The sequence below is a fragment of the Cucurbita moschata genome, unplaced genomic scaffold, assembly GCF_002738365.1.
Source record: "Cucurbita moschata cultivar Rifu unplaced genomic scaffold, Cmos_1.0 Cmo_Scf00006, whole genome shotgun sequence".
In the NCBI taxonomy this organism is placed as follows: Eukaryota; Viridiplantae; Streptophyta; class Magnoliopsida; order Cucurbitales; family Cucurbitaceae; genus Cucurbita; species Cucurbita moschata.
In genome coordinates this window covers 2,292,962-2,318,519 of record NW_019268522.1, presented here as the reverse complement: position 1 = coordinate 2,318,519, position 25,558 = coordinate 2,292,962, and the positions used below count along the sequence as shown (strand labels likewise).

Sequence of the window (25,558 nt, the reverse complement as noted above, 5' to 3'; positions counted from 1 at the left end):
ATATTAAGGAAAAATAGTTTTTTTTTAGTTATTCGTTGGGCCTATAGATTTTTAGACGTGCCTATTTAGCTCTTACATTTTAAAACGTTTTCGGTATATTTTGTAAGGCTAAATTAATAAAAATATCCATAAAATTTGTATTTCTTTTCAGAAAGCTAAAACTTTTTTAAAAAATCTAAAAATATTCATACCGTCAATTTTAGATGGAAAGAGTTAGTGCGTTCAATAATATGAAGACAACAAAGAGTAGTTTATGAAGCAAAATTTGAGTAGTCAACTTTTGGAGCTAAGAAATATTTTATCCGGGATGTCATGGAAGAAGATGGTAGGGTCTTCGTCAATCGATTGGTCGGGTTTATCAGTTAGATTGATTGGGTTAGGTCTGACTGAGACATTTCTTACACTCAATGCAATTATTGGGATCGCAGATTGTTTCTATGTTTGAAACTTAAGTAAGAAGTAGGGTCTTCATCAGTCAAATTGGTCGAGTTCATCCGTCAGATTGGTCAGGTTATGTTTGATCGAGACATTTTTTTTAGACCCAATTCAATTATTGGGATCCTAAATTTTTTCAATGCACAAAGATGTTTATTAAACAATGAACTCAACCCAACTTCAAAATAATTCTATTGGGTTGGTTGAGTTCTTTTAATCATTTATTCAAATTTTTATTTTTAATAAAAGTAAAATATCTTTCCATTTATTTTTAAATATTAAATTAAGATTTACAATTAAAAAATAAACCATAATAAAAATTATGAAATTATATAAAATTAACAAATATATTATAGAATTGCGTGGGTAGTAAAAATTTCTTATTCGAGTTGGTGTTGTTTGTTCTCAATCAATTTAATTGATAACGTTTTTATTTATTTGAATTCAATTTTAATCAAACACGTCAATAATTCAACCCAAATCATATGAATTTGATTGAGTTCGATCGAGATTTTCAGATAAACGAATTTTTTAAACATTTATACTAAAAAGCTTTATTGAAATTGGTGCACAAATTTGTTAGTTGTATAGTTTAAAAGTCAACCAAACTTTTGATCATACCATTATTTTAATTTTAATTTGTTTTTACAACTCAATTTTATGTTCATGAGAGAAGGTTGCCATTTTATATTTGAATAATACTTTATTTGAATTTAATATTTGGGAGGAGAATGAAACACCTTTGGGTGTGAAAACATCTTTTTAGCAGACGTTTTAAAGCCTTGAGGGGAAGTCTAAAAGGAAAAGCTCAAAGAGGACAATATCTGCTAGCGGTGGGCCTAGACAATTACAAATAGTATCAGAGTTAGACACAGGGTGATGTGCTAGCGAGAAGACTATTCCTTGAAGGGGGTAGACACGAAGCAGTGTGCCAGTAAGGACGCTGGGCCCAAAGGGGGTGGATTTAGTGGAGGTCCCACATTGATGGGAGAAAGGAACGAGTGCCAGCGAGTACACTAAGCCCTGAAAGGGAGGGAAGGTGTGGATTGTGAGATTCCACATCGGTTGGGGAGGAGAACGAAACACTCGGATTTGATGAGGGTCCCACATCGATTGGAGAAAGGAACGAGTGCCAGCATCGAACAAAACATCGTTTGTGTGTAAACCTTTCCTTAGCAAACGCGTTTTCAATCTCCAATCACGTAAGTTAGGTTTGGTTGATCTAATTCTTGGAGTCACTGAATTCTTAAACACACCTAATTTAAAGGTGGAGATGTCCACAGGAAGGGGCAGAGACCGGGACGCCTTCCTCAACCTCATCCCTACCATATTTTTCAATCTCCATTTTTGCAAAACTCTTCATTTACTTTCAAGAATCGAAGCAGTTCTCTATAAAACTCCAACCCTGCAGATTAAACAGACATATCTATTTGAAGGGATCAAATTCCACCGTCAACTAGCCAACCTCAATATATGAGGAAATATCGAACCACAACCACGAGCCATTAAAAAACAAAAAAATACACATAACCTCAATTAAATTATATATCTATATCTATATCTATATATATATATAATTCAAATCAAACGGTCTAATTAACCAAGGTTTTCTTCGTTGTTCTCTGATTTTCAATTAATTTCTTTCGATCATTGATCTTTTTGTTGGTATCAGTCATTGCAACATTTATTTCTCTCCTTCTTTTTCAACCTAAATACTTTAATTTCATCTTCTCCACCTTCTAACCTTCATCCATGGCCATTCTCTCAAACCCCATTTCTCCGCCGCCTCCACCGCCGCCGGATTTCAACTTTGACAACCAAGTAAGCCCCACAATTCTCATAGCGATAATCATCCTCTCCATTATCCTCTTCTTCTCCGCCCTCCTCCTCCTCCTTCTCCGATTCTTCCTCAAGCCCCAAATCAGAACAGATCCCGAAGATTCCGCCGGCGGCACGGCGGTTGACGGCGGCGCCTCTGCCTTCCAAGGCCAACTCCAGCAGCTCTTCCACCTCCACGACGCCGGCGTCGACCAATCCTTCATCGATACCCTCCCTGTTTTTCTCTACAAAGCCATAATCGGCCTGAAATTAGACCCTTTTGATTGCTCTGTTTGTCTCTGTGAATTTCAACCCAATGATAAACTCCGATTGTTGACCAAATGCAGCCATGCTTTTCATATGGAGTGTATCGACACGTGGCTTCTGTCCCACTCGACATGTCCCCTCTGCCGTGCCGGCTTGATTTCAGATGTCGGATTCCCCTCCAAAATTGTTGGAGTTCTTGACTCTGTAAGTCATAGCTCCAGAGAAATTGGGGAAATTCAAACCGGCTCCTTTCTGGGTTTTCTTGGGGATGTGTTGGATTTTGCTGAAATGAAGCCAGATGAGCCGCCGCCGCCGCCGCCGGAGCAGACGGTGGTTCCTATAAAATTGGGGAAGTTTAAAAGCTTGGAGAGTAATGGAGAAGGGAGTAGCAATAATGGGAAAGTTGATTCGAGAAGGTGTTTTTCAATGGGGTCATTTGGGTATGTAATGGATGAGAATTCGTCTCTGCAAGTTCCGATCAGGACGCCGGCAGTGAGGAAACCGGCCAGGAATAAGAGGAATCTGCCATTGATGCCGGGGAGTCTAGCGGCGATGTCGGAGTGCGACTGCGAATCAAGGCGAGAGTTTAATTTTATGGAATTGAATGAGAAAGTTGAGAGCTTTGTCGAAGAGAAGGTGGGCGGCGCGAACCGAGCCGGATCGGAAAATGGGATGGGAATGACGGAGGAAGAGAATGGGAGGAGAAATAGTTCGGAATTTGTTGAGAATCGGCGGTCGTTTGTGAGGAGGACGTTGCAGTGGGTGATGGGGAAGAACACGAAGAACAGTAGGATTGTTCATTCATCTTTTTCAACCAATGATGATCACTCTGATTGTTCTGTGTAATTCATTTTGTAATTCTGTTTGGTTTTAAATTTTTGAATGATTAATTAGTTGGAAAGTAAAAATGTTTTTCTTAAGGATGTTCTTGTTAATGTTTTTAATCCAATATAATTTTTCTTTTTTATATAATGTCCATTTAACCCGTAGAGTTGGGACGTAAGGAGGCTTGTATCGGGTGTGAAACTAAACAGGCAATGGGGGAGGAAGTGGAGAAAAGTTTTTCCTCCTTAGCTAATCCGGTCTCCACCCAAATCTCAGCATGTGAATTTTCTGTGGGAATCTTTGCTCGTTCATCTCAAAAATAAATAAAAATTTTCGTGAAGATAGGGATTAAAATAGGAGACTTTTCCCATCATAGCTCTGTCCCTTTGAACACATCAAATTTGATGGTATGTGGGTGCGTGTGTGTATATATAGAGGAGACCTTTTATATGAGATCCCACGTCGGTTGAAGATGAGAACGAAACATTTTTTACAAGAGTGTGGAAACCTCTCCCTAGCAAACTCATTTAAGAACTGTGAGGCTGACAACGATACATAATGAGCCAAAGCGGATAATATATGCTAATGGTTGGCTTGAGTTGTTACAAATAGTATCAGAGCTAAACATAGAACGGTGTGCCAGTGAGAACGCTGAACCCCCAAAAGGGGTGGATTGTGAGATCGTTGAAGAGGGGAATGAAATATTCCTTATAAGAATTTGGAAACCTCTCCAAGGGGTGTGCCAGCGAGGACATTGGCCGCCAAGGAGGAAGTGGATTGTGAGATTCCGGTTAGAGGGGGGAACAAAACATCGTTGGACCCCCAAAGAAGTGGATTGTGAGATCCCACATGGTTGGAGAGGAGAACGAAACATTCTTTGTAAAGATGTGAAAACCTTCCCTAGTAGACTCGTTTTAAATGGTGAGACTAATAGCGATATGTAACGGAACAAAACGAACAATATCTGCTATCGATGGGCTTGGGCTGTTACAAATAGTATCAGAGCTAGACATCGTGTACTGTGCCAGTGAGGACGTTGGCCCCCAAGGGGGATGGATTGTGAGATCTTACCTCGGTTGGAGAGGGAACGAGAACGCTGGCCCCAAGGGAGATGGATTGTGAGATCTTACCTCGGTTGGAGAGGGAATCAAAACATTTCTTATAAGAGTGTAGAAATCTCTTCCGAGTAGACGCGTTTTGAACTCATGAGACTGATGATGATACGTAACGGACCAAAACAAATAAAATTTACTAGTTGTGGACTTGAACTGTTATATTTTTCATTTTCAACCCGTCCCGAAAACACTTCAAATTGAATGACGTGTATGTGTGTGTATATACACACATAAGCATATAGAAGAATATGGAAGAAAATAAGATACCCCAAATTGATGGGAATATTTTGGTTACAATAACATTTTATTCATATTAAGTAAATATTTTGAATTTAGGATATGGTCCATTGGCAAAAGAAATAATACAATAGGAAAGGGTGACTCTTGCATTAAATTTCTCTGAGGATATTTAAAGTAACCAATGGAAAGCAGGTGAAATAGCCAATTTCAGATTTTATTCATCCCACATACCATAAATAAACAAAAACCTCTACCATATCTTAGCTAACTATGGTTGTATAACTAATGTCTTATCTATAAAGTTATACTAGAATAATCGTGGATTGACTAAGAGGTCAACGGTTAAAATTTTCTTACTCCACAAGTATATAACATATTTGTATATATAAAGTTTATAATATATCATATTGTTTTACCAAAATTCATATTTTTGAAATTAATCTTCGAGAATCTTTCTCGGTAGCTAATAGGATGAGGACGACTCCTGTTTATACTTCACAAATCATATTAATCTCTTCTCCAATCGATGTGGGATCTCACAATCTATCTCTATTGGGGACCAGTGTTCTCGTTGGCACACCGTTTCGTGTCTAGCTCTAATACCATTTGTAATAGTTGAAATCCATTGCTAGTAGATATTGTCTACTTTGGCCTGTTATATAACGCCGTCAGGTTCACAGTTTAAAATGCATCTATTGTGAGAGCTCATATCGGTTGGAGAGGTGAACAAATCATTTCTTACAAGGGTGTGAAAACTTCTCCCTAGTAGTCGAATTTTAGAAACTGTGAAACTAACGACGATATATAACGGGCCAAAACAGACAATATTTACTATCGGTGGGCTTGGATTGTTATAATAATGGGTATAAATTCAAAACTAAGGCTAATAATTGTTGATTTTAATGGATGCAAGCATAAAATCAACTCTGAAACGTGGAAGGAAAAGGGTCGACTAGGAGAATCATAACCTAACCATATAGTGAGACTTATAAATGCACGAAATTAAATGTTATGGTGATGCATATATAATGCAAATGAAAAGAGACTACAAGTCTATAGAGTTAATAAAATAAAGTTTGTCACATTTTAAATTAATGATGTTTAAAGATGAATGTGATGGAGTCGTGCCATAATATAGCATAACATAAATGGAAGATTTAATATCTATTTGAAGAGATAACGACCCATTGAAAAGTTGAATAAGATTGTCAAATTAATAGGTAAACTCATGCATAATTATATATAGGCTAAATTAATAAAATTACCCTTAAACTTTTTATTTTATCTAAAAAAATACTAACTTTTAAATATTTTAATAATATCCTTACTCTAAAAAAATATTATCACACTATCCTATACTTTATTTAAAAAATAGCATTTAACTTTCAAAGTTTCATTAATTCCCTTAAACAATTTTTAAAAGTTAAAAAATAATCTTTTCGGTGATATATGGATATACAAGTTACTACCGTTTTAAAAATACTCATCGACTTTCAAAAATAGCATTAACACCTTTAACCCCTCTGATAACAATCTCAAACAATATTCTTGACTTGACATATTCGATCAACAAGGTAATCCGAATCTTACTCCTCATGTAGTGATTTCCTCATATCAATTTACCTTTAATATACGAAATGAAAGGAGAAGACTCGACCTTAGACTAGATCTTGGTATCAGTATGTACATACTGATCGAAATCGAATTGTGAATGTTTGACATAAGTGTCTTAAATAACAATGAAGCAAGCATCTAAATCCAAATATCCATGAATAGATGACAGTGTTTTGGTACCGAACGGGCCAAACGTGGGGTACAAGCAAGCATCCAAATACCCATCAACCTACTTTGACCAGGCATGGGGTAGAAGCACAATGACCAAACCCAAACCCAGATGGCAGAAAGATTTTCTACTTTGACCAGGCATGGGGTAGAAGCACAATGACCAAACCCAAACCCAGATGGCAGAAAGATTTTCGAAATCGAGTTTGAAAGTAAAATGTAAGAAGACTTTAAAGCAACGTTATAAGCAAAAACGAAATGAAAGGAGAAGACTCGACCTTAGACTAGATCTTGGTATCAGTATGTACATACTGATCGAAATCGAATTGTGAATGTTTGACATAAGTGTCTTAAATAACAATGAAGCAAGCATCTAAATCCAAATATCCATGAATAGATGACAGTGTTTTGGTACCGAACGGGCCAAACGTGGGGTACAAGCAAGCATCCAAATACCCATCAACCTACTTTGACCAGGCATGGGGTAGAAGCACAATGACCAAACCCAAACCCAGATGGCAGAAAGATTTTCGAAATCGAGTTTGAAAGTAAAATGTAAGAAGACTTTAAAGCAACGTTATAAGCAAAAACGCAACACAACCGCTTAAATATCTTATAATTTTTTGGGTATGGAGAATTTGACGACTAGTTGCATCCATCAGGCCTAAATGTGATTTTGCCGAATGACACCCCGCTATTGTACATTTTAAAATGATTCAGGTTTGGCAAGCCTAGACATGATTTCGCCGAGTAGTCGTATAAATAGAAATTACAATGTAAGACAAGATAACGTGGGGTAGAAGCACAATGACCAAACCCAGTTAGATGACAGAAAGATTTTCGAAAGCGAGTTTGAAAGTAAGAATGTAAGAAGATTTTAAAGCAACGTTATAAGCAAAAACGCGTCGCATCCATCAAAGCCTAGATGTGATTTAGCAAACCTAGACATGATTTCGTCGATGGCTTAAATGAGCATGATCGTAACACAAGTCATATGAAGAGAGTAACGACCCTTCTTGAATATTGCTCCAAAAGATCCACAGAACTTGATCCTCTGTCATTGGCTGAAATCTAGTCATTGGCTGAAATCAAATTAGATCGTGCATGCTGATGAGGACTAAATGTACTTTAACTTTTAACTTTAAATTATACTCGAACGCGTGTCCTGTCTCATTATTCAACATATTCCTTATCCTATCCCACCCAAGCCACTACAAATTTAACATTTTCTTAGTAAAAAAAGGACTAGATTGAAGTGAATTGTATCCTAAATATCAAAAGATCAAAATCAATGGCCCTACCTCCCACACCTTTCAAGAACCCTCAAAAGCCCATAGTTTCCATTTCCATACCCTTTTTCAAAAACTCATACATCATTCAACCATATCACAATCCCCATCTCTCTCTTTACTTGCATCCCTTTTCCCCCACATTCCACTCCCCGCCCACCGCATCATGCCCCTTCAAGATTCCACCGCCGCCCTCGCCGGCGACCCTCCACCGCCTAAGCCAGAGGCCAAAGTCCTGTCTCTGCTCCTCAAGGTCTCCATTATGATCGTCTTAACCACCCTCTTCTTCGTCTTCCTCGGCCTCGCCACTGCCCTCCTCCTCATCTATCCCTGCGTCGCTAGCGTCCTTCACCGCCGACGACGACGCCGCCATCGCCGCCGTTCCCAATTCACCGATTCCTCATCTGGGTTCTCTAATCGTGACCTCAAAAAGCTCCTCCAGTTTCGATTCTCCAATTGGGTCAACCCCCACTCTCAAATTGACTGCCCTATTTGCCTTGGTGGGTTTAGAAAAGGTCAGTGGTGTAGAAAACTTGGTGGGTGCGGCCATATTTATCACCGGAAGTGCATCGATTCGTGGTTGGTTAGGGTTTCTGCTTGCCCCCTTTGCCGGAGCTCCGTCCGATTGGATATGGAAGAAAATCAAATGGATTGTGCAAATTATCGGAGCTATGAGATTTTGTATGCTCCGTAATTGTAACTCTAGGTTGGTTTCTTCTTCTCTTGCCTCTGTTTCCCTTTTGAGATGTATATATAGTTGAAGCATAGTTTGAAATGAAGGTTTCTTTTAGTTATGTTTTGATATTGTTGCTCTGTTTTGCTGCTGCTATGAATGCTTGTGGCTTTGGTTTTGATTTTTGTTCATTGCTCGAGGTCAATCATATTGGGGATAATCTCATGACGTCCAAAAGTGGAGATTGAGGATATATTGAAATTTTGAATTTTATAATATAGCTATTAGGATGTCGAGATCAAAGATATCTTGAAATTTTGAATTCATGACTTCTGGGTCGATAATAGAGCTATCATGATGTCGAGATTGAGAATATATTGAAATTTTGAATTTTTTTTCTTCTGGGTCGATAATAGAGCTATCGTGATGTCGAGATTGAGGATATATTGAAATTTTGAACTTTCGACTTCTTAGTCGAGAATAGAACTATTGTGATGTCGAGATTGAAGATATATTGAAATTTTGAACTTCTAACTTCTGGGTCGATAATAGAACTATCATGATGTCGAGATTGTAGATATAATGAAATTTTGAACTTCTGACTTTTGGGTCGATAATAGAACTATGGTGATGTCGAGATTGAGGATATATTGAAATTTTGAACTTCTGACTTCTGGGTCGATAATAGAGCCATCGTGATGTCGAGATTGAGGATATATTGAAATTTTGAACTTCTGACTTCTGGGTCGATAACAGAGCTATCGTGATGTCGAGATTGAGGATACATTGAAATTTTGAACTTCTGACTTCTGGGTCATATTGAAATTTTGAACTTATGATTTCTTGGTCGATAATAGAGCCATTGTGATGTCGAGATTGGAGATATATTGAAATTTTAAACTTCTGATTTCTTGGTCGATAATAGAACTATCGTGATGTCGAGATTGTAGATATATTGAAATTTTGAACTTCTGACTTCTGGGTCGATAATAGAATTATCGTGATGTCGAGATTGAGGGTATATTGAAATTTTGAGCTTTTGACTTCTGGGTCGATAATAGAGCTATCGTGATGTCGAGATTGAGGGTATATTGAAATTTTAAACTTATGACTTCTTGGTCGATAATAGAGCTATCGTGATGTCGAGATTGAGGGTTATATTGAAATTTTGAACTTATGATTTCTTGGTCGATAATAGAGCTATCGTGATGTCGAGATTGAGGATATATTGAAATTTTGAACTTCAACTTTTAGGTTGATAATAGAGCTATCGTGATGTCGAGATTGAAGATATATTGAAATTTTGAACTTCTAACTTCTTGGTCGCAATAGAACTATCGTGATGTCAAGATTGAGGATATATTGGAATGAGAGATTGTAAGGAGCTCTTAGTTCGATGTAAACAGTAAATGTGGGATGAGAAAATTTGAACTTTTTGTCTTTTGATCGAAAATATATTCATTAACTAGCTCATCTAATTTGAAAAAAAGAAGATTGATTCGTGGAGGTAGAAGGCCTACGAGTCGTGAACTTCTTTTTTTCGGAGAAGAGAAAATTGATTTTAAAATTTATGGATATGGAAAAGAATTATGTATGTAGTACTAATTGATTTATTGATTTGTGTTAAATTTTAGTTGAGTTTATAAATCATTAAATGAAACAAAACTTTATCGAAAACTTATGGATGGGAGTATTCAAGTATTTGATTTCTTCCTAATTGATGGTACATGTCTTATCAAGCTAAATGACATTTAAAATGACTCGTTGGGTTGATTGAAGGACAAGACCTTGGTGTGCCAAATTGGACTAAAAGCACTTTTTTTAATTGATTTTATAGTCCCTCTATGGTTAAAGATTTTAAAAACACATTTGAATTTTGGTAGCTCGATCAATTTAGGTATAAATAAGCCTATTTCGATTAGGGTGAAGAGGATGTTCTTTAAAAATATATATTTTTAAAACACTATGATCGGTTGTGATAGTTGACGAAGTGGTCGTCGATAGGATAGGTGGCAATAGTCGTAACCAGTGGATGACGGGAGAATTTGGCTTTTGTTAACAGTGTGAGATGACAATTGATAATGACGACAATAATTCGTGGTAGTTGTCAACAGTATTTGTTAACGGTCTCTAGCGGTATTTAACAATGATAAAAGGTGGTCGTGATGATGGGTGAGGACATTTTGGTCATTTTGATATATAATAGAAAATTTAAAAGTTTCCTAATTAAGACAAGAAAATGGAACAACCATCCACTCTCATATGATATTGTTCACTTTCAGCATAAACTATCCTGGTTTTGCTTTTGGTTTCTCTAAAAGACATCGTACCAATAGATGTAGGACTCCAATAATCCTAAACACAAATACTAAAAAAATTTGAACGTCTTTTGTCAATTTCTATGATAGAAGTGATAGCGGATAAAGACGAGCCTTCTTGAGTTTAGAACAACAGATGGGAAGGCTCTTTTGATCTTCAATTTGAAGATGGGTGAAACTTCTTCTCAGTTAGGAAATAGTGAGTGGTGGTTGTGTCATCTGCCCGAACAACAAGGTACACTTCCAAAGCTCCCTCCTACCCAAACAATGGGTACTAATATAAGTTGGTCTTTTGTATTGAAGAAAAAAGTTCAGTTTGATCTAAATTTTTTTTCATTTGATCTTACCTCGACTTTAGAAATAAAGAAAGAGTTTGATATCGTGAATGGAGTAACGCCGATTAGTTAATTATCATGTTGAAATTTTTGTTTATTTAAAGAAAAATTTATCTTCTAAAAAATGCGTGGAAGAATTGATAGTTACGGCACATATGAAGAACTTCAAAATTAAGTATGTTTGGCTTAGAGTAGTTTTATGATGTTGAGTGGTTTTTAGGAGTATGTGTGTAAGAACAAAACATCACAAATGGATTTGTGTTAGTTTGTGATGATATTCTTCCGTCTTAAAAATAGTTTAAGACAAATAAGTATCATTATCATATTGCAGGAACGCAAAAGAATGTTGGAGTCACGAGGTGCTGAAGTCAAATTCCAAATTCTGATATGAATCCTAGGCATAAAGCATGACCCACTTTCAAGAAATCATGTAGTAATCCATGATCTTTTCATGCTAATTTTCAATTGAACTCAATGTAAAAGACGTTTTTGACATCAAACTGCCTAAGATTCCGTCTAAAGTTTTTTTTGTTAGGGCAGATTGTGATTGTATTTACTATTCAATTAAAGTTTTATCATACTCTACTCCTTCAACTTGAGAGTATCTTATTGCTACTAATCTTGCTATAGATCATTCCGCCCTCTTTCAATTTTACCGTGAATATCCACTTCGATCCTACTATGTTTGTTTGAGGTGCATCACGTGATATCTATTTGGCAATGTTTGGGCTCAACATCTAAGTTAAAAGAAGGCAAAACTTGTTGGGACCTCAGTATTATATATGCCCATGTTTTTGGATAAGAGCAAAGTGGAGTGTTTGATAAGCTTGCTTAAGAAGTTGTGAACGTGTTTGTTAAGAATGAGAAATAGAAGGCGAAAGTCCAATTTTTATTAATGTTCACTATGTTTAAATACGATACAACTTCCACTTCTAGATAAAATATACGGTCAACCGATTACTAAAAATAAGGAAAAAATCTTAATTGATTGTAGCTATATAAAATACAAATTCGGTAATAGTGCCGCATTGAACAAATGAAGTGCTTCTTGTTTCCGTGGCTCATTCACAGGGATTGGCTTGTGAAGAGTTCTTGCTGCTAGAGAAAATCAAAATTTTATTGCGGTTTTAATTTCGAGGTCTAATTCTCATCTAATTGTGACATTAATCACAAACATACTAACATACATCAATTTTTTTACCTACAAACATATAAACAGGGTCAAATATAGTCTAAAATTGTAAAATTTATAATCGTGCATATTTTTTATGTTCATCGAAATACCACATTTCAGTCTGAATCAACTCCACTTCCTTCGTAAAAATGGTGTGAAATCCCTCCAATATCAACATATGGAAAATTATAACTTAATTCAAAGAAAATCTCTCGAACTTAAAGAAAAAAACGAAGTCAATAACCCAAAACGCCTACCTTCAATTTGTCCGGGATTCTTCTCTCTTTTCATTTTCTTCATCATTTACACTCTTTACTACCATATTTTTAAGCCGTTCTTATTCAAATTTGGTCTCGATTCATTCCTATTTTGTCATAAGAAAATTCTTGTGGTCACTCGACATAAAATTGCTTCAAATCAGTACACTTAAATTTGAAGTTCTTATCATTAAACCACCAAAAAAAAAGGTGTACTTTGTTGAACATGGTCTCCATATGTTCATATTTTTTAATTTAATCGTAACGAACAATTTTTTTAAAGACAATTTAGGCAATGATATCCAAGTTGGCATGTGGCCTACATGGTTTATGAAGGAAGTTATAAGTCAAACATTAGCATTAAATATGGTAGTTAGTTTTGCATTCAAAGCTTTCTACTTGTCCTTTTATAAAATTTAACGTTATTATTTCTTGTGTACCATACTTTACTTATTTTTCGATCTATAATTTTTTTTTTCTTTTCAATTTTAGATCCCTATGTATTTTAAAGCTTTTTTTTATGTCATATTTTGCCATATTGGTAAGAATGGGATTGAGTCAGTACCTACCTCTCTTTAGATGAGATTCTTAGACCCAATCTCACCGCTAGTAGATATGGTCTTTTTTAGGTGTTTCTTTACGAGCTTCTTCTCAAGATTTTTAAAATGCGTTCGTTAGAGAAATGTTTCCACGCACTTATAGAAAATGATTCGTTCACCTCCCCAACCAATGTGGGATCTCATAATCCACCTCTTTTGGGGCCAACGTCCTTGATGGCACTCATTTCATTCTCCAATCAATGTGGGACCCCCTAATCCACTTCCCCCCCACTTGGGGCCAACGTCCTTGCTGGAGCACTGCCTCGTGACCACCCTCTTCGAGGCTCAACCTTCTCACTGACACATTGCCCGGTGTTCTGATACCATTTGTAACTGCCTAAGTCTACCGCTAGCAGATATTGTTCTCTTTGAACTTTAAAATGTGTTTGCTAAGGGAAGGTTTCCACACCCCACCCTTATAAAAAAAATGTTTCGTTCTTCTATCTAACCAACGTGGGATCTCACAGTTATTCATTCAATTTTCTAATTTAAACAAGTTGTTGACTTAATAAGTCATTTTAAGATTACATTCTTAATCTATCATGTACGACTTCCTTCATATTGTCATCTATTTGTTAAAAAAAAAGGCATTTACTCAAGTCTTCGATCTCTCTATCCCATCAATAACGACTTACTCGTATTAAAATTAAAAACCAAAGCAATAACTTTGTTTAGTCGAGTTCATGAGCATACACATTTTTAGAATCGTTGACACTAAATTGACACACTATAATATTGTTTTCATATCTTATTATTCTATTCAAACCCTATTCAAAAGATCTCATTTTTAATAAAGATAGTGTGTATTGATCCAAATGTCTTCGACATATAGATATGAATGCAATTCATAGACTTGGTAAAGTTACAAGGTCTCGAAGTCGATATCGAACCATTCACTCGTTGGATTTTAGTCGAAAGAAAAGGTTTGGGGAATAATGCCTAAACAAGTTGAAAGAAGAGATAACGCAAATGGCACACATTGCAAAAAAAGCTCCATAGCCACAAAGAAAAGCTCCGCCGACTTGGTAGCAGAATCTCTCGAATCTGTTGCAGAGCTTCATCCATTGAAAGTCATGTGCGCCGGTCACCGCCAGAAGCGCCGCCTCCATCCCCGCCGTGTTTGCGGCAAATACGAGGTACGCCACTGCCTGTCAATGCCACTTCAAACTACTTTAAAGTTGGACGTTGGCACATAATAAAACATGTTTGGGACGGTTTCGATCAATGGTTGATACAACTTTTATTTATTTGTTTTAAGTTTTGTCCTTTCTCGAGTTCGAGATGGACCCGACAAAAATGAAGATTCAAATTCCTGACCTGTTTCTATATAATTTATGTATTAATAGTTAAGTTTTTTTTTTATGATTTTCATTAAATGAAAAATATTCTCGTCAAATTCTATTTTTTTTTCCATGAATCGTAATAAAATTTCATATCTTTCAAGGATTATATAAGAATTTACTAAGTACTGCTATTGATAATGCTATCGTGATCCTATATCTAACACTCAAACTGTTCGAGCTTCTGAAAGAGAATTAGCTCAAGAAAAACACACTCGAGAATAATGGATGAATGTCCTAGAGCATAAGGAATATACTTCTCTCTCTCTGAATTAGAAATCAAGTCGACATTTACGCCCTACACCCCAAAGAAAGTCTTTTCCAATAATAGTTAAAGGAGAACTAGTTCGGCTATGATTTTTTCTGAAAGATTGTAGTTGAAAGGAAAGGAGTTCAATAATTATGGGTAGAACCGACTAATAAAGAAAATCTTGAGACTAAGCTCAAATGGTTAAAAGTAGACAAGATTTTCACTTTCTCGAGATTGATTAATTTGTTCTTGTTCTCTCAAATTTTAATTTTTTTTAAACTTTGAAGTACTGATAAATCTTCTTCGAATAAGTAACCTAATTTATCATCTGAAGTAAGATACTCGTAAGTATATTATGAACTAATTTAAACATTTATTAATAAAAATTAATGTACAATTAAAAAAATATTAAGATGTTGAGATTAAATTTAAATGTTTGGATTTGATTATGAAAAGTTTTCAAAGTCTAACATAGCTTAGAACTTTCTTAAATGTTTGTTAGTTACATCAGCTGGTTTTTCCTGTCCACTTGTCGGTGTCCTTTTCCTCCATATCCACATGTTGGAACAGTTCATCTACCCCAAACTAGAGCTGTTAAAAACATTTTTCTTGGGATCTTTTATGAACTACGGTAAATTTAACATACGTAATGGATCAAGGCAGATAATATCTAAGTGAGATTAGACTATTATATTTAATATAGAAAGAGATAAAAACTCGTGATAATCTTTAAAGTCTTTTGGTTTGATGATTAGATTCATGTAACCTAAGTTTGTAAGACGAGTCTAGTCCGTTCGCCTCACTAACCGTATAAATTTGATAATTAACTTACAAAAATTCGAAATTTTTATACTTAAATTTATCGATAGGAGTACTAAAAATTTGAAGATAAGTAAAAGAGAAATTAAGACATACCTGGTCAAGCAAGAAAGAAGCCCAAAATAGGCATATATGAGAACCACTCCCTAATTTGGATGTTCCTTTTGGGTGAGCTGAAATCCAACATTTGCAGATTTGAAGAATGTTGTAGGCAGCTGCTAGGGAGTCCACATACATAATCACTCTGTCATCATGGCAAGAAAATTGAATAACTTTAAATTCGGTTCGATAATCATTTGATTTCTGAAAGTTTAACTTTAGAAACATTCTTTCACGAGTTTCATTGGTCATCCAATGAAACTTTTGACATTTGTTATTTATCATTGAAAATTAGATGTTTGTGTAAAGAGTGTTTCGTTATCCTCCCCAATCAAGGACCTCACAATTCAACCCTTTAGGGCTCAGTGTCCTCGCTGGCACTCGAGCCTTTCTCCAATCGATGTGGGACCCCCACCAAATCCATTCTCCCTCGAGACCGAGCATCCTTACTGGCACATCGCCTCGTGTCTACCCCCTTCGAGAAACAACCTTTTGTTATTCTCCCCAACCAATGTGGGATCTCACAATTCACTGCCTTTCAGGGCCCAGCGTCCTCGCTGGCACTCGTTCATTTCTTTGATCAATGTGAGACCTCCACCAAATCCATCCCCTTTGAGACCCAGTGTCTTTGCTGACACATTGCCTCATGTCTACCCCCTTCAGGTTACAACCTTCTACCTGACACATCGTCCGGTATCTTACTCTGATACTATTCGTAACAGCTCAAGTCCACGGCTAGCAAATATTGTCTTTTTTGGGCTTTCCTTCTCAGACATCCCCTCAAGGTTTTTAAAATGCGTTGTTACGAAAAGGTTTCCACACTCTTATAAGGGTGTTTCATTTTCCTCCCCAATCGATGTGGAATCTCAGAGTTCAAATCTCCGATTCATCAAAATTTAAAAACACGAAACCTAAAAGGTCAAGAACGAATACGAGAAAGAGTTTGAAAAATGAGAGAGAAAGGGCTTACACAAAAGCATGCAAACTTCTGAAAGAGGCCTTCTTGTCAATATGAAAGATTTGGGTAGTTTGCTTATCAAAACCCAACAAAAGAACAGTTAAAACCAAGCCGATGATCGCAAAGGATCTGAGAATCCCTTCAGTTCTTTGATCCCAAAACCCCATTGCCACCGCTTCTACAGTGGTCAGTTGGGCGTTTGGGCATTATTTATGAGTGCTGGTTGGGCAAAACCCACAACACTTTCATAGAGATGGAAATGTTCACTCGGTTGAGAAACGTCCACGCAACTTGATACTATTTAATGTTACCTTTCAATAATATTTTGATCTCAATACTTCAAAAACGTTCCATACCTTTCAAATGTGACAATTTTAATTCTTTCCTTTTTTTTATATATCATGTTTTTCTCCATCACGATTTCCAAAGAACTTTGGATCCGTAAGCTCAATAGATAAAGTTATTTTTGTTTTAAAGGTCGATGGTTAGATTGCTACCCTGAAGTTGTTGAGCTAAAAAATTATGATAACACTTTGGGCTGTTATGTATTGTCTGTTTTGGCCCGTTATCTAGGGAGAGATTTCCACACCCATAAGGAATGCTTTGTTCCGCTCTCTATCAATGTGGGATCTCACAATCCACCCCCCTTGGGGGCCAGCGTCCTCATTGACACATCGCTCGGTGTCTGGAGAGAGGAACAAAACATTCCTTATAATGGTGTGAAAATTTCTTACATGTTTAAAAATGTGAGGCTGACCGCGATACATAACGGACCAAAACAGACAATAGCTGCTAGCTAACAGTGGGACTGGGCTGTTACAACACTACACTTAACAATTGCATAAAGAATAAACATACTTAAATTAGTTCGTTTTTAAAGCATACCGACCAAAAATGATATAGAACCAAATTTCATAGGAGTATATAAATGAGAGCGATCCTAAGAATTGAGAACTAAATGTAATAACCTAAGCCCCTCATTAACAAATATTGTCTGTTTTGACCCATTACGTATCACTTTCAACCTCATGGTTTCAAGACGTGTCTGTTAGGAAGAGGTTTCTACACATTTATAAAGAATGTTTGTTCTTCTCTCCAACTGATATGAATCTCGCATATAATGTCTATAATTTGTATTCCTTTAATCTTTAAACTTGATTAAAGTTGGAAATTTAATGAAGTTGTTCACAGGATATGATTAGGTTTAAATATTAATTTAAATTATAGTTAATCTTTTAAAGTTTTTGATTATGATTGGTTGTCAATGATTTTATATCTTTTTATAAATAGTGTTACTTTTCGTTAGCAATATGCAAAAATACAAAAGTTAAAGAATATTATTGAAATTTAAGTATAAATGTGAATTTGTAATTTAATTAGAAAATTATTTTTTTAGGTTTAAAATAAATTATATTATAGTTGGGTAATCAATAAATGATGTATCTTTCCATATCTTAGGACCATATTTCCAAAGACAAAATGTAAATTAATGTCACAGTTGGGCAAGTTGTGTAGGGCAATAAATATAATGAGCTATCATATATTATATATATATATATATATATATATATATATATATAATATGATATTAAATACATTGAGCAATGTTTGCCTACCTAAAGTTTTCAACCAAGTCCACTTTACTACATGAGTGTAGCTATTTAATAGCTGTTTGTTTGGTGACCTTTCATATTACCTTCGTTAATTAATAGGGTTTGTTTGTGAAGATTCACGTTGGTCAGCAAATCGATCTGATTTATGTCATCTTGTAACGATTCAGATTTACCGTTAGCAGATATTGTCTTTTTTGGGCTTTCTCTTTCGGGCTTCCCCTCAAGGCTTTAAAACGCGTCTGCTACGGGAAGGTTTTCACACCCTTATAAATGGTGTTTTGTTCTTCTCCCCAACCAATGTAGGACAAAACACATCTTCTCTTTATATAGTGTTGTTCCATACAGCCAGATTGTATCCCCAACCAATGTAGGACAAAACACATCTTCTGTTTATATAGTGTTGTTCCATACAGCTAGATTGTAACGAAGTTGGAGAGTCTAATTAGAGACGGCCACGAGGTGAGACAGGGTCATGAGAGGGGATTTCCTATCCAGTAGGCACATTTTATCTTCATCCCCGCCATTTGGAGTCGAGAGTTAGGGCGAGGATTTCTTGTTCGGGGAAAAGTCGATGTGAGGATCCATCCCTACTTGTAGGGAATTCTCGGGTTCTTCCTCGTAGTGATCCCTTAATATTTTCTTTTTATCCAATTTATTCTTATAATTTTCTTAAAAAAAAGTTAATTAACGATAAGACTAGAATTGCGGGGTATCAATCCACGTACTTCTCGCATGCAAAGCGAGTACTCTACCATCTGAGCTACATCCCCATGATTCTTACATAACAAAATCATAAATGTCCCGCATCAATAATAGTGAAAATGAAAAAATATCCTTGCTCAATATATGTCGTAAATTGGAAAACTTTGAAAAAGAAAATGAAATAAAACATTAATAATTATTGGTAGTTTCCCGTTTATATAAAGATTGGAGTTTGGCAGGATATCAATCCCCATACCTCTTGCATGCTAAGCGAGCGCTCTACCATTTGAGCTATATCCTCACAATTCTTACATCACAAAACTCTAAAAGTCCCGTCATATAAAAAAAAGTGAAAATTAAAAAATAAAAAATATCGGGGCTCAAAATATGTCATAAATTGGGAAAATTTTACAAGAAAATGAAATAAAACATTAATAATTATTGATACACCTTTCCATATGTAGGGTAGGGTATCGATCCCGTACCTCTTGCATGCAAAGCAAGCACTAAACCATCTCAGCTACGTCCCCACAATTCTTACATCACAAAACCCTAAATGTCCCGTTATCAATAATAGTGAAAATAAAAATGAAATAAAATATTAATAATTATTGATACCTTTTCGTTTATATAAGATTGGAGAGATGTGGTGTATCGAACCCCATACCTCTCGCATGGGCAGCGAATGCTCTACCATCTGAGCTACATCCCCACAATTTTTACATCACAAAACCCTAAATGTCCCGTCATCAATAATAATGAAAATAAAAATGAAATAAAACATTAATAATTATTGATACCTTTGCATTTATGTAAGATTGGAGATGCGAGGTATTGATCCTCATACCTCTTGCATGCTAAGCGAGCGCTCTACCATCTGAGCTCCAACCCCACAATTCTTACATCACAAAACCCTAAATGTCCCGTCATCAATAATAGTGAAAATTAAAATGAAATAAAACATTAATAATTATTGATACCTTTTTGTTTATATAATAAAATTATTGGAGATGCAGGGTATCAATCCCCGTACCTCTCACATGCGAAACGAGCGCACTACCATCTAAGCTACATCCCCATGATTCTTATATCACAAAACCCTAAATTTCTCGTCATCAATAATAGTGAAAACAAAGAAAATGAAATAAAACATTGTTAATATAAGATTGGAGATGCAGGGTATCTATCGATCTCGATACCTCTCGATCTACCATCTGAGCTACATCCCCATGATTCTTACATCACAAAATCCTAAATGTCCCGTCATCAATAATAGTATATAAGATTGGAGTTGTGGGGTATCGATCCCCATAAGAATCGTGGGGATGTAGCTTAGATGGTAGAGTGCTAGCTTAGCATGTGAGAGGTACAGGGATTGATATCCCACATCTCCAATCTTATATAAACTTAAAGGTAATAATAATTATTAATGTTTTATTTCATTTTCATTTTCACTATTATTTATGACGAGACATTTAGGGTTTTGTGATGTAAGAATTGTGGGGATGTAGCTCAGATGGTAGAGCTCGCTTAGAAAGCGAGAGGTACGGGGATCGATACCCTATATCTCCAATCTTATATAAACTTAAGGGTATAAATAATTATTAAAGTTTTATATTTCATTTTCATTTTCACTATTATTTATGACAGATGTTTAGGGTTTTGTGATGTAAGAATTGTGGGGATGTAGCTCAGTAGAGTGCTCACATAGCATGTGAGAGGAACAAGGATTGATACCTCGCATCTCTAATATTTTATATATAAATGTAAAATTTTCACTATTATTGAGCGGGTTTTGGGATGTGAGAATCATGGGGATGTAACTTAGATGGTTGAGCGCTCACTTCGCATACGAGAGGAACGGGGATTGATACCCTGCACCGCACCTCCGATCTTTTATATAAACAAAAAGGTATTTATAATTATTAATGTTTTATTTCTTTTTCACTGTTATTGATGACAAGATGTTTAGGGTTTTGTTATCTAGGAATCGTGGGGATGTAGCTCAGCTGGTAGAGCACTCGCTTAGCATGCGAGAGGTATGGAGATTGATACCGTACATCTCCAATCTTATAAAAACATGAAAGTATCAATGATTGTAAATCTTTTATTTCATTTTCTCTTTCAAATTTTTCCAATTTACTACATATATTGAGCAAGGATATTTTTTCATTTTCACTATTATTGATCATAGACATTTATGATTTTGTGATGAAAGAATCATGGGATGTCAGCTCAGATTGTAGAACGCTCACTTTGCAATTGAGAAGTGCGTGGATTGATACCCCACACCTCTATTCTTATCATTAATTATTAACGTTTTAGTTCTTTTTGTTTTCACATTTTCCCAATTTACGACATATATTGAGCAACGATATTTTTCCATTTCACTATTATTGATGACGGGGCATTTAAGATTTTGTGTTGTAAGAATTGTTGGAATATAGCTTGGATGGTAGAGTGCTCGCTTTGCATGCGAGAGGTACGAAGATGGATACCCTACATCTCCAATCTTATATATAAATGGGAAAGTATCAATAATTATTAATGTTTTGAAAAGACTTGTTAGTTCCGTTATTGGATGACATGAACAAATTAATTGGTTTTCTAACTTAGAACTCAAAACCAAGAAGCAAAAAAAACAAAAACCAGTTATTTTCCATATTTCCATGAGATTGCTCATTTTCTCTTTCAAATAACCATATAAATTCAATTCTTAATTTCATCATTCATCCATTGTCCAAAGCTTCCCCCGCCCTCCATGAAACATGAATTATCTTCTTCTTATTCGACGTCGTCGTCAAATACTTTGGCACGCCTTCTATTTGCTTACATTTTGTTGTGTTCGTGGCATGCTTCGTATGGCAATGACTTATCGACGTCGATCGACATCAACTGGGGGGATGAGCGAGGCGAGATGGTCAACAATAATGAGCTTGTGATTCTCAGCTTGGATAACTACTCAAGCTCGGGGTTTCAATCGAAGAACGAGTACTTATATGCTAAGCTAGGAATGGAAATGAAGCTTGTTGCTGGGAACTCTGCCGGGACCGTGACTACATTGTTTGTATGTTTGAAACCAAACCCTATACATATTCATGTACAAAAGGTGCGAACACATATAGGGTCACTCCCTATTGCAAAATCTACAAGGTTGTGCCCTTACAATATGTACTACATGCGAGGTCACTCCTTACATGTTTGTGATATGATTTTGTTAGAGTCATGCCCTAACGATATTAATTTGCATGCGAGGTCATTTCTCATATGTATGTGATATAAGATTCTACTAGGGTCGTGTTCAACGATGTGAACCCACATGTGAGATCATTCATTGCATATGTATGATACGATCTATTATAGTCATGTTTTATACGATATGAGCTCACACGATCACGAGGTCACTCCTCACATATATATAATTTATAAAAGATTGAGGCCCTTTGAGAAAATCAAAAGATAATATTCATATCATTGTAGAGGTCCATTGTACCAATCCATTTATTTATGCGTAAAATAACATAGACATCTTATTTCACAAAATGTCAAACATTACACTCGGGTGGGAGGTTATGAGGGAACCTTTTGGAATTAGCACAGTAATCATAAACCATGTAGTTTCTCCGCACCCACTTGAGCTTCCGGTGGCCAGCCGAGTCTAACCGTTGGGACAGCCAAGAATGATCTTTTGAGGAGCTGCAAGAGGAGGAGGGCCAAATGCAGGTCCGATCGGTGTTCATATTTCGGTAGGCGGCAGTGAAAGGAGCCTTAGACCAATCGGTCTTGACTCGACCTCCTCTCGTGGCCCAGTCGTCGGCATTCCAAAGGCTTGATTGTAGCCTCATTGGCTGACTTTTGGGGAATGGAATGCCTAGGGATTCCATGTTCTTGAACTCTCTTATGGGAGTCCCATCCACGTAGAATCTAGCCCAAAAGGGACCATGAGGAAATCGTTACGTTTTAAATCCATCTGTTTCTACTAAGAGTTCGATATAAATTTATAAACAATTATGATATCAATTAAATATGAAAAAGAAAAGAGTTTCGTGTTTTACATGATAGTTTGGGGATTCCATAGAAAGGAATAAGTGTGAAAATCAGCGGTTGGATCAAACCAAAGATAAAATTGTTGTTCTTTGTCACCTTTGCCTTGAGTGTATATATTTGTATGAACAATGTATGGCTCACCGCTAAGGTTCCCGAGGAACTCAAAATCTATCTCATCCTACTTGGACTTTTCTGAACGTAACTGCAATCAATACAAATAAAAACGTTATGCAAACGAAATCTGCGACATTCACACAAATATAGCTCTTTATTTAATAGAACCAATCTAAGACATTCACACACGGTTGGGTATGTAGTCCAAATACTATATTGGCTAAAAAAAGAGAAGAACATAGATTATGAGACATTTTGAATTATTCCAAAAACTCGCGATGATGACTTATATTCTAAGCAGACAATATCCTACCTTGTGGAGATATATCCTTTCTTTTGATGTTTCTAACCAATGGTATCAAAGTAATGATTTCATAACCCACATCAATTGGAGAGGGGAACAAAACATTCCTTGTAAACTCGTTTTAAAAATCTTGAGGTGAGGCTTCAAAGAAAAGCCTAAAAAGGACAATATCTATAGCGGTGGGCTTGAGGTGTTACAAATGGTATCAAAGTCATACATTGAGCAGTGCGTCAGTGAGGACGGTGACCCCCAATGGGTGGATTGTGAGATCCCACATTAGTTCGAGGAACGAAAGATTCCTTATAAGGATGTGAAACCTCTCCGAGGTTGAAAATCTTTGCGAGGAAGCCTGAAAGGGAAAACCTAAATAAGACAATATCTGCTTTTGCAACGAATTAAAGAGCTTACCTAATATGTTGTGACCGTGCCGGCCGAGTGGCCGGCGACCAGCTTAATCTGCATGTCAATTTTCCCAAACAAGTACTGATTCCTCGACCGGAAGCCGGAGCCGGAGCCTTTATCAAGCGATAGCGTCAGCATCCTCCCGCCATTCACGATCTTTGCCCGGCCACCACCCCACGTGATCTCCAACTCCTTGTTTAAATTACCAGCTCCGGCAAAGCCCAACAAACAAACCACCAAAACCACCCAACACAACGGCGGAGCTCCGGCCACGGCGGCGGCTGCTTAATTTTGGCTAATACCCTTTTTTATTTAAAAGAAATGTATAGCGAACAAAATATTTATTTTAAAACTTTCCACGAGACAATCACCCGTCACGAGACGTGTTGATTCGAGTACTGTATGTATTGGATGGGGACAGAGAAAGATTAAAAAAAACGAAAATTTCACATAATACTTTTGATCGAAAAATCATAGCGTGTTTATGAAAAATTATAAAAAAATTTTTAAAATTTTTGTTTTATTTATTTATTTTCAAAAATTCATCTCAAGCAAGCACTTTCTGTGCTTTTGAAAATGGAGTATTAGGAGGAGTGAGGATTGTGGGAACTTTTGTAACTAGGGATTTAAGGGTTAAGGTGAGGGGAAATATGGAAGCGAAATTGTGTGAGAGATTGCGTGTTGGAATTTTTGTATATGTCGGGCTTCTCTGTTCTCTGAGCTATGCTCACTCGTTGTGTAAGGTTGACCTGGAGATAAAATGGGCACGACTCCCCCTCTCCTCATTCAAGCCATTTCTCGTCTCAACCCCCTCGAAGAGGGCAAGAAGAGGTCGCCAATAGTACGTGCTACTCCTACTTTCTCTTGACCAAAAACGGAGAACGTAAATAGATTTAGTAGGTGATATAAAACCTGAGGGGAAAAGAAACCGATAAAGTCACTCTCTTCTCTGGATATCATCCAAAGAGGAGAGTTGTTGAACGGCTCTCTGTAAACAAAAAAAATAAAATCAAAATAAAAAATTCCTCCCCAAACCGTGCTTGTTTTTTCATTGCCCACTACTTGTAAGGTGAAGGCGAATTTTAGGTTCGTGAACACTCCCTGTTCAAGAAGAAGTAGAAAGTCAGTTTTCACTCCTGTCCTAAGAAGCAGGTCTCACTCCGTTCAAAGCTTCAACTAGCTCTTTTAAATTGTTGTTTTCTAATCCTAAACTGACAACAACAAGACCAACTAGGCTCAAGGGGCCTTTGCCTGAATTTATGTCGGGGAATCTTAGAAGATTTGTAATTATCTTTATTTAGAAAACGAACAATGTCTCACATTAATTAAGCAAGAAACAAATCCGTTGTATACAAGCAAAGGACAAAAATCTTTACCGATAATATGAAGTCTTTTGAATGAAACAAAAAACAAAGTCACGATAGTCTTTTGAATGAAACAAAAAACAAAGTCACGAGAGTTTGTACCTTCATCACATACCCACAACCAACTCTAATGGCTCGAACATAAGTGAAAACTATCAATCAGCCATGTTTTGTTCGGGAGGTCACCCAACATGACATGGTAGCCAAATTGAATAATTAGACAAGAAGTATGAAATCTCAAAACGTTTTGAAGCTCGATTTTCTAATTTTCTCGAGGTGAGGGATTGATTATTCAAAATCCAAGCTCGATTCGAATATGTTTTACTTATAATTAAGGAAAACTTAAAAAGATTGAAAATCATTCATTACCTATATCAACAAGGTGCACCTTCTTTTTCGATGATTCAATCATATATTGG

General features: G+C 36.3%; 3 protein-coding genes and 1 pseudogene across 3 annotated transcripts; 2 read left to right on the top strand and 2 right to left on the bottom strand.

Annotated features, from left to right (window-relative positions):
• Positions 1–2,055: 2,055 nt before the first annotated feature.
• Positions 2,056–3,438, top strand: LOC111444259 (RING-H2 finger protein ATL13-like). The gene has a single exon (XM_023082285.1). It carries the CDS (start codon positions 2,188–2,190, stop codon positions 3,364–3,366), a length of 1,179 nt encoding a protein of 392 aa, XP_022938053.1. The 5' UTR covers positions 2,056–2,187; the 3' UTR covers positions 3,367–3,438.
• A 4,392-nt stretch (positions 3,439–7,830) lies between these two features.
• On the top strand, positions 7,831–8,623 carry LOC111444262 (RING-H2 finger protein ATL56-like). Its single transcript, XM_023082292.1, has one exon. The coding sequence runs from the start codon at positions 7,938–7,940 to the stop codon at positions 8,463–8,465; it is 528 nt and encodes a 175-aa protein (XP_022938060.1). The 5' UTR covers positions 7,831–7,937; the 3' UTR covers positions 8,466–8,623.
• Positions 8,624–13,897: 5,274 nt separating this feature from the next.
• On the bottom strand, positions 13,898–16,797 carry LOC111444261 (CASP-like protein 2C1). Its single transcript, XM_023082291.1, has 3 exons — positions 16,606–16,797; positions 15,633–15,780; positions 13,898–14,275 (listed from the first exon to the last, which is right to left on the bottom strand). Exons 1-3 carry the CDS (start codon positions 16,758–16,760, stop codon positions 14,021–14,023), a joined length of 558 nt encoding a protein of 185 aa, XP_022938059.1. The 5' UTR covers positions 16,761–16,797; the 3' UTR covers positions 13,898–14,020.
• A 5,560-nt stretch (positions 16,798–22,357) lies between these two features.
• On the bottom strand, positions 22,358–25,551 carry LOC111444448 (annotated as a pseudogene).
• Between the last annotated feature and the right edge of the window lie 7 nt (positions 25,552–25,558).